Raw genomic sequence first — 10082 nt, 5'->3', positions numbered from 1 at the left:
CACTCGAATTGATACGGTAAAACTTACGCCATCGTTATGGTTCGTATCGCTGTGTATTAAAGGAGAACTCCGGCGCAAAATGAACCTTTGGTCTAATTAAACATTGGTACCTAGTCAACCGTTCTGAGATTTGTTTTCATGATAATCGAATGTAAAGAGTTTTATCTTTTAAAAACTGTTTAGCGTATAACGCTAGTAATGGGTGCATTTAATAATTAAAAAGAAATCGCTAGTTTATACCACTAACAAGGCTCAAAATAGCCCCACACGAACACAGTAACATAATGAGGGTCCCTACATGCAAAACGAAGCATTGAGAACTTTGTAAGTGTACAGACCGTTTAATAAGAAGATCAAGATAAAGACAGTCCACTTCGTGTATACAGACAGGAGCCATCTTTGAAAAACAGTCTCGACTATTTAAACCACGAACGACGTGCTAAGTGAGCTGAACTGTATGAATGGCGTTCGTGGTTTGATTAGTCGAGACTGTTTTTCAAAGATGGCTCCTGTCTGTATACACGAAGTGGACTGTCTTTATCTTGATCTTCTTATTAAACGGTCTGTACACTTACAAAGTTCTCAATGCTTCGTTTTGCATGTAGGGACCCTCATTATGTTACTGTGTTCGTGTGGGGCTATTTTGAGCCTTGTAAGTGGTATAAACTAGCAATTTCTTTTTACTTATTAAATGCCCCCATTACTAGCGTTATACGCTAAACAGTTTTTAGAGATAAAACTCTTTACATTCGATTATCATGAAAACAAATCTCAGAGAACCGTTGACTAGGTACCAATGTTTAATTAGACCAAAGGTTCATTTTGCGCCGGAGTTCTCCTTTAAGAGCTTCCGGAGCTGAAATTCAGATATGGTAATGGCCGTTTTGTTTCCGACACGCGCTGTAAGCGTATAGACCAATCACAACAGACTGGGCCAGCTGACCAATAAGAGCCGAGTAGTCCTTCGGAAAGGAGGGGTTTAGAGAGACTGAATCCTTTATTGAATGGTTTCAGACACTGTCAGAAAAGAAGTGATGAGGCATTGTGTATTATGAGAAAATTCTAATGTTTTTTGACCTTGGATGCATGTAAACCTATTGAAGGAGGCTCCTTAAAGTAAACGAATAATATAGTTGATAATATTATTATTAATTATTATTATCAATAATAATAATCTAGTTTTATAGCCGTTTAGTAGAAATCTACCTTGTGAAGAAAATGGTAGCCTCTGCATCTGTAGTCTGGGGTTGAAGAGCATCACACACGTATTTGAGATCTTGGACTCCAGTCAGCTCTGGTAAACCCGATTGTGTCATCTGTGTAAAACACACAAATACAAAACTGATCAATAAACAAGTAAACAGTAAAGCAAGAAAAGACATTTATGCAAACAGCAACAGGGTTGTGCAATGACTTGAGGCATCTCATTATTATCGAAAACATTTACACAACTAGCCCTTCCTGTTGACACAAGACCCTACGGATGACACACAAATGACTGTTTTGTTTGCAGTGCAGTGCTGTGCATTACCAGAGACAGCAGGTTGAGAAAGAGGTTGGAGTGTTTGCGTATCATGTTGTAGGCTTGTGAGCAAAGGTCAACGAAAAGCTGGAAGCGACTAGTGGGTCTCTCGCCTCCATTGATGACGTACGCCATATCAGAGGTTAAGACAAACGGTGCACGGTCCCTGCAGAGGGGAAAGCATCATGATCGGATTAATAAAACTAAACAAATACAACAAACTGTGCAGTCTTACATTGTGTAACACCTCATTCACCTTTTAAAACTCCCAATCATTTGTGCGTGACCCAGGAACTTCCCAAAGTCTATGTGGAACATGTGGCCAGTGGAGCGCAACATGATGTTGTCGTTGTGACGGTCACAAATGCCTAGGATGTAAGTGGCCACACAGCATCCTGCGCAGGTGTAGATGAAATTCTCCGAGGCCTGATAAGAGACGGTTTGGATTAAGTTCAAAAACTGAATTCTACACACATGTAATTGGTTCGACTAAAGCTGCCATGGATAATTATCCAGTTTAAAAAATGGTTTAAAAGTACCTTTTCATACTCATCCTCAGCAGGGTTATACTTGCGTAGCCACTCGGCAAGAGGTTTGTCCTTGAAGGAGCCTGTCACTCCGTACTCCACCTGGATCTTCCTCAGCGTTTCAGAAGACGGAACCAACTCCACCATTCCTGTGAAAGCAAAAACAAATGTGAAGATAAAATGTAATCAGAAGTTTCTTACACAGTGACAGTAAAATACTGTAAATTCATGTTTTTATTGCACCAAAGTGTCATATACTGGTTTTTCATGCCTATTTTCCACAATCTCTCTGATTCGTAGAACTAAATGGGCATGTGATAATAAATGTGATATTATGTGATGACAAATACATTGATAATGTTGCAAAAGATTTGTGTTTAAATAATGCCGTTCTTTTAAACTTTCCATCATTAAAGAATCCTAAAAAAAATGTTTCCGCAAAATTAAAAGCAACACAATTGTTTTCAACATTTATAATACAAATAAATGTTTCTTAAAGCAAATCAGCATATTAGAATGATTTCTGAAGGATCATGTGACACTGAAGACTGAAGTAATAATGCTGAAAATTCAGCTTCAACATAAATTACATTTTTAAAATATATTAAAATAGAAAACATGGGTAACACTTGTTTTACAGTGTCCTTGTTACATATGTTACATGTACTTACCATAGTAATAACAGTAAATTATGCATAATTACATGCAACTAACCCTCAACCAATTCCTAATCCTATAGTAAGTAAGTACATGTTGTTAATTAATATTACTCACTACTTAATGTATAATTACATTGTAACAATGACACCTTAAAATAAAGTGTAACCAAAACATCTGTTTTAAAAGTATTACTGTATTATTAATCAAACAAATGCAACTTTGGTGAAAATAAGAGACTTCTTTAAAAAAAAAAAAAAACATTACTGACCCCAAACTTTTGAATGCTAAATCATAAATAAAAAAAAGTATATATATATATATTCTAGTTGGAAAACAGCTGAATAGATGGAACATACCTTTATCTTTACCAGTTGAGATGCATTTGAAGTTGACAATGCGCAGGTCCAGTCCCTCCTGAAGCCAGATCCGATCCATGATCCGAATCATCTGCAGCGCCAACATGTCCTGCCTCAGGTCTTCTCCAACCTAAATTGCAGTTAAGACAGATAAGCTGTTTGAACATAACTAAAAAAAAAAGAGTTGTGCTTTAAATGTACAGTAAGTACAAGATTTTTGTTATACTACTGATTCGACCACTAGAGGGCATATTCGTGACTGAGAAAAGGGTTTCAATACTGGTTTTTGTGTCCGGCCCATTTTTAACGGCAAGACCAATTTCCATCAATCATAAATGTTTAAGGTTTGAGTTCAACAGATGATCTTACCATTGCAATTAATATAAAAAGAAACCGACTGCTCTGTACCTACTGTCAAACTAATTTAATGTAAAACTATAACAAACCTTAGCAGCTATGCGTTCTCACCATGGAGGCCCCTTTACCACACACACACACACACACCTTAAACATGACGTTAATCTCGTCTCCCAGTGGGTCTGCGTTAACCAGTGCAATCTTCAGAGGTACAGCGTTGGAATTGAAGAAGGAGCAGGACTAGATTCAAGGGAAGGAAACAAAGCAGCTCCATGTTACAAAAGCACAACATCAGCCTCAGGGTTTTAGTTAGATTTACTGCTTCAACATGGCAACAAAGAGGGTCTGCAGTGAAAAGGGGGTAGGAGAAAAGATGGAGTTCAGTGACACTGTTTAGGCTTTGCTGACTGTGCAAATCTCTAGATCTGAAACAGGAAGAGAGGGGGAGCGGGCAAGGATAAGGAAGTGAATCACATGTGAACGCTTCCCAGCAAAACGGAACAAAACCTGGCATGACTCAACAACTGATAAAATCTGGTCCTTGGATGTGTAGTTTTTGAGGCCTTTATGGAACTGCCTGAGCTGATAAACATAATCAGATAATCCGACTGAGACTGTAGGTTCGACGGGATCAATCTTGTTGTCACGATTAAAGCGCTCACCTTGATATTCAGTTCTTTTGACACCAGACTGGGACTAATAGGGAGTCGACAACTGTTCTTTTGGAAGAAAGACTGTACCCTCTCGAGACCCTCCAGGAGCACCACCTACAAAGAACATTGAGATTGAAAAATTTAGTGTAAGACTGGATGTGAATTCTTCTGACTATAGAATAGAAGCGGACTTTAGAAATTGAGCTTCTGTTTAACATAACTGATATGTGAGTTGAATGTTTATATGTAAATAAAAGCCTAAATTAAATCTGTTCCTCATATAAAGTGATCAAGTGGGCTAAACATTTGTGTTTCCGAAGATGAACGAAAGTCTTACGGGTTTGGAACGACATGAGGGTGAGTAATTAAATGAATGAAAGATTTTGTATGTTTAGGTGAACTATCCCTTTAGGCTTACAAAAACTCTATCTTTATTTAAAATCTACAAGTTGGAAAGTTTGAGTTAGAGTGCTGTATAAACACAATAAGGCTATAAAACTAGCGAGTAGATGAGTTTTCCAGTTCGACGGCAAGATGTTAAATGTCCCAAACAAACTCCTTTAGCAAAGAGTAATTACATAAAATGTGTTTATAATAAAAGTCTTGTAATAAAGAGCCTTATTACAAGCTTTCCATCTGTATGTAAATCACTTGTTCACATGGGAGATATAAGATGAGGCACTATAGGACCAAAAGTATGTGGACACCCCCTTCTAATTAACGGTTTGGCAAGGCCGTTTAATTCCAGCGAAGACTAATCTTAATGCTGCAGCATACAATGACACTCTTGAGAATTGTGCATTTCCCACTTTGTGGCAATGCTTGGGCAGGACCCTTTTCCTTTCCAACATGACAATCCCCCAGAGCAAAGCAAGACCCATAAAAAATTATTTAGTCATTGATTAAAACTTGACTGGCCTGTGCAAAACACAGATCTGAACCATCCTGAACAGATTTGGAAATAGTTTGAAACGAATGTGAGCCAGACATAGCAGTCCCTGATCTCACTGATGCCCCTGTGTCTGAAAGGTGTCAATTTTTTAAATGAAATGCTCAACATGCACATATAGGTGTGGTGTTTGGGTTATATTTTTTCCATATAGTATATCAGTATAAGACAATATCAGATGATATATTGGCTGGATGAGCGGTAGGGATCAAGGGTTCATCCAAATCCAATCCAATGATCCAATATTCTGACACAAGCCATTTTACTTTTGAGAAAAATACTTTTTTTTCCATCATAAATTGTTTTGCTAGGACTAAAAGCCAAACAGGCTTTCATAACCAAAAGAAGAAAAAAAAGAGGAAAAAAAATATTCCTGGTATAGTTATGTAGCCCATTATTCAATCATTTTATGTTTATTCAGTTCATGTTTTGAAGAGGGTTATTAAATTAGATTTTGGAACTAGTTGTTGAACAATTTAGAAACTTCTGCACTTGTTTTCCAGAAGTCTTTGGTTTAAACTCAAAGATTCTTATGGGTTATAAGAAAATAAATCTGCAACTAAAATAAATGAGCACAAGATTTTTCTCGCGCAGACGTACACTACCGTTTAAAAATACGAAAATATGTTTAATCAGCAAGCATGCATTAAATTGAAAGTGACAGTAAAGTCTTCTGCTTTTTTGCAACAAAAAAAATTAAGTATATTGTTCTTTTTATTCATCGACCAATCCTGACAAAAATATGTACAATTTCCAGCTTTGATAATAATAAGAAATGTTTCTTGAGCGCCAAATCAGTATATTAGAACGATATGACATCTAGGGGTGGGAATCTATGGTCACCTCACGATCCGATCCGATTCCGATTCTGGGAGTCACGATCCGATTCCAGAACGATTCTTTATATATCTTTCCACCCCTTATTAATTCAGTAGTTTACATAAGTAATTAAGTACTTTTTAAAAAATAATTACAAATTAATTTGTTTTTATTAAAACAGTTGTATGGTAAGAATTTTAAACTAATATAACAAATAATAAAGAGGAGCATAGAAAAATATAACAAACAACAAACAAAAAGTGCTTTCAGGAGCCTATAGATTATCTGAACGTTTTCCATTCAAGAACTGTGAGTGATTTTTCTTCATCTTTACTGTTGTTTTTACTATGACATCATAGACTGCGGGAGATCTATTAAGCTGCATTCACGCACGCATCTCTTTTGAAATAAAAGAAGTAATGCGGTGTGTCCTGTCCGTTTAATCCCTTAAGACATAACTGGCTGTGTTTATGTTAATTTTGCACAAGTACATTAAACCACTACACGGAGTCGCACAGCCGCATGCGCGAGCAGTCTCACAAACAAAGCGCGCGTCAGCATTTGAAATTGAAAGCAGCCTTCTGTTACTTATTGAGATTTATATTTTAAAGGAGCTGTATGTAAGATTGTGGCCAAAACCGGTACTGCAATCACTTTCAAATTACTGTAGAGTGGTGTATCCCCTCCCCCTCCCCCCTGACTCGAGGTTGCCAGATCGGCTGCATTTTTTTATCCGACACGTGTGTAGCTGCAGCTGTGGAAACTAGAGCAGAGCTGGCAACCCGGATGCCGCAACACTACTGACTTCGTGAATGGTCGATAGGTGGAGGGTGGAGCATCAGACCAAAACACAACATGACAACATCAACATCAGTTGAGGGCTGCAACTTCACTTTTTAAATGACAATATCCTGGCCGGACTACTGTTGTCAGTGATATAAGTATTTGAAATTAACATGATTTCTCAATGTCTAGTGACATATCAGGGCCATTTTATGATTAATTCAAATAAATTTCTTACATACAGCTCCTTTAAATATATAAGTCCACTGCATTCCAAACCACATAAATGATGACTTCGTAGAGCATTTTGTAAGGAAAATACCGACGGGCGAGACAGCACACTTCAGGTGTAACATCAAAGAAAGCGCGCGTCTCTCACAGCGTATCCTGTGCAATGAAGCCTGTGAATGTCCTTGTAATTCGCTTCAACCTTTCCGAACTTTATGAAAGATTATTTTACGGAGGGTTCGAGTGGTGTATGTGTGTGAGGAATTGGAAGCAAGCAGAATACGGGTGTTTTTAAAGCAAACTCAACGTCATCGCACATCTGGTTAAAAACTAAGCTCAGAATCGATCCAGAATCGTTGGAGAGAGAATCGCGATGCATCGATGGATCGATTTTTTCTCCCACCCCTAATGACATCACAGATATATTACATTTTTAAATATAGTAAAATAGATTAGCTATTTTAAATTGTAATAATATCCTGTATTTTGATCAAATAAATGCAGCCTTGGTGAGCATGAGACTTCTTTCAAAATTATTATAAAATATTTACGACCCCCAACTTTTGAACAGTAGTGCACACACATCTATGAGGAATGTATTGCGTGTGTAAGAAATCTTATTAATTATAATCCAAACTGTTTTTGGGATGCATTTTATACAGATTAAATGCTAAACATGTTCTCCAATGTGGAGGGCTCTTACCTGTCGGGTGGAGCTGCTCGCCTGTCGCACCTTTTCAGCCAGAGCACCCAGCAGCTGCACAAGCCTGGTCTGCTTCTCAAGCTCAGTCCTCAGCCCAGATCCACACAGACACAGCAGCACACCTAGGATACGGTCATACCGCTGACCAAACGCTGGGTCCTGCACAGCATCCCTCAGCAGCCTGAAGCCAAACAGACCCCAGTGGATGTTATCTGAGCCTCAAGCTCACTTGCGTTTCACAGTACGCTATAAATCTGAATATCAACAAAGGATCATATTCTTAAAAGGGTTATTTAATGGGGAATCAAATTTTCTACACTAAAGATGAGTGTGAGATCACTGATTGTAATATTAAAGGGATGATTCACATGTCCTTCCAAACACATGCTCTCATCGTTTTTTGTCCATCAATGCAACAAAAACGTTCACGTATCACAAAATACAAAAAGACATTGAAAATGTAATTCAGAGGAATCAAGCAAATTCATTTATTTGAATAAACCCCTATATTAAACAGCTTGATTCATATGGATTACATTTTCAATGTCTTTTTGTATTTTGTGAATCTCTTTTTATACTTTTTGATGTGTGAAAGTTTTGGTGTGAATGTTCCAAAAGTGTTTTGAGTTTGGAACAACACGAGGGTGAGTAAATGATGACAATTTAATTTTTTTTGGATGAATTGGGCCATTAAGAAATAATGTACGTTAAAGACCTCCAAACTTTATCCACAAAAATAAGGTAAAGGAACTGAAAAATTATTTTTAAAAATTGTGAGACTAAAGCTGCCGTGTAACATGGATTGCCGGAAAGTTCCGTCCATGGCAGGGAAACAGTTATTAGTGGTTAATATTTTAATGAGTTGAAAACCCTTTAACGTATATGATCCCTTTCATAAAGAACTTTACCAGTATAGATAATGGGCAATATTGACATTTCCCAGAGCCCGAGACAGCAGAAATATCACCAAGGCATTGTTGAGGTGACACTCGAACTTCACTGCCTGCAAACAGAAACAGAAATCAGTCCAACTAAGTTTTACTTATTGATCTACCCTTGTGAAAAAGAAATGTGCTTAATTTTTAAAGGTACTTCAAAGTTTTATTTTAAGTACATTTGATTATGTTTTAATAACCTTTTGTCTTGCCTTAAGGAAGTTTGTCTTGCCTTATTTTGATGTGATGACTAACATACTAAAGCATACGTAAATTACTTGATTATAATTTTAACTGTGATTTGTTTGACATATACATTTCAAATGTACTAAATTACAACATTTTACAACATAGGGATTACATTCAAGTATATTTTACATGAAAGAATATCAGTATAAGCAAGTAAATAACATTTATATGTGTTTAATATAAATTTAAACTATAATACATTTTCATTCAACTGTAAATAACATGCAATTAAGGCCCTGTTTAAATCTTATTAAGATGCGTTTTGGTCGATCAGATCACAAGTAGACGAGGGACTGGAGACACATACCAGTTTACACCTGGTGTCTCTTTTGTCCACTTTAAACCACTTCTGTCCTGATTTCTTTGAGATGAGGGTTTATGAGCGGTATGGGCTTTAAAAATAAGCTTGGCTCACGCAATTTTTACAAATGAACATGACGTAAAAGGAAAAACACATGGAGAACAACAGCTTCTGTTTCTGCTCTGATAGCCTCAAGACCACACCGAACACTCTGAGTGTGTGTTAGAAATCAGGAATGGTAAGAGAAGATTGTGCTTGGTAAGTTTTTCGTCTTCAAACCAAACCTGGGTCTTCTGCTGACAAAGTTTAAATCCCGTCTGGCTAGTGTGCTTCCCATAATGTTTATACATTAGGTCAGTAGGTGGAGAGTAGGCGTCTTTTGTGGCAGTTTCGAACGCATTCGACCACATGAGTGTTTACACTACGAAAGCAATTCGGTCGAATACGTTTTCAACTACCTCTAGAAGTGGTCGAAAGTGGACAAGCTCAAAATGTTTTAGACCCCGTTTACACTTGTATTTAGGGTCATCGACTTGTGACCCGATCGACCAAAATGCATCTTAATACCAGGGTCTAAGTGTTTGGAAACATTACATTCAATTCACACTTAACTATTTTATTTCCTTAATAAGTACTCTCTATAAAAGAATGCTAAAGTGTACATCTTTTACAAGAATATAACCAAGAAAAATCAACAGAAAGCATTATGACAAGCTGTTTATAAAAAAAAAAAGATACAAGCATAAGCATGTGTGTGCGCGCGTGTGTGTGTGTGTGTATGTATGCGTGCACACCTGCACCAGCTGAGGGAGATAGTCAGCCAGCTCATCATCACTGCTGCTCTCGATCCAGCTCACAGCCACTTTTCTCACCTCTGTGTCAGCAAACCTGAATATAACAAGCACAACATTAACTACATGCTCAGCTCCCTCTCCATAATAGAACAGTAATAAAGCAAGTCATGAGACCAATAAAGTGGTCAAAAACTATTGAACGAACAGCAGAACAACAAAAAAAGATCATACGGCAAAAGTGACACA

The 10082-nt window shown here is 37.3% G+C and overlaps 1 protein-coding gene across 1 annotated transcript in view; it reads right to left on the bottom strand.

Moving 5' to 3' along the window:
* The window catches only part of pik3c2a (phosphatidylinositol-4-phosphate 3-kinase, catalytic subunit type 2 alpha), a 34838-nt gene that overhangs the window by 2481 nt on the left and 22275 nt on the right, over nt 1-10082 (bottom strand). Inside the window, exons 17-26 of the mRNA XM_056255965.1 lie at nt 9837-9930; nt 8466-8560; nt 7558-7738; nt 4085-4189; nt 3570-3662; nt 3066-3195; nt 2062-2198; nt 1779-1948; nt 1532-1688; nt 1207-1316 (exon numbers count right to left, since the gene is read on the bottom strand). Of these exons, the coding sequence (XP_056111940.1) occupies nt 1207-1316; nt 1532-1688; nt 1779-1948; nt 2062-2198; nt 3066-3195; nt 3570-3662; nt 4085-4189; nt 7558-7738; nt 8466-8560; nt 9837-9930 (1272 nt within the window). The remainder of the gene's footprint in view (nt 1-1206; nt 1317-1531; nt 1689-1778; nt 1949-2061; nt 2199-3065; nt 3196-3569; nt 3663-4084; nt 4190-7557; nt 7739-8465; nt 8561-9836; nt 9931-10082) is intronic.

This window comes from Rhinichthys klamathensis, unplaced genomic scaffold, assembly GCF_029890125.1.
Source record: "Rhinichthys klamathensis goyatoka isolate OS25496 unplaced genomic scaffold, OSU_Roscu_1.1 h1tg000005l_1, whole genome shotgun sequence".
NCBI lineage: Eukaryota > Metazoa > Chordata > Actinopteri > Cypriniformes > Leuciscidae > Rhinichthys > Rhinichthys klamathensis.
Note: the sequence above shows the minus strand (reverse complement) of the source record. Positions and strands in the feature narration are given on the sequence as shown.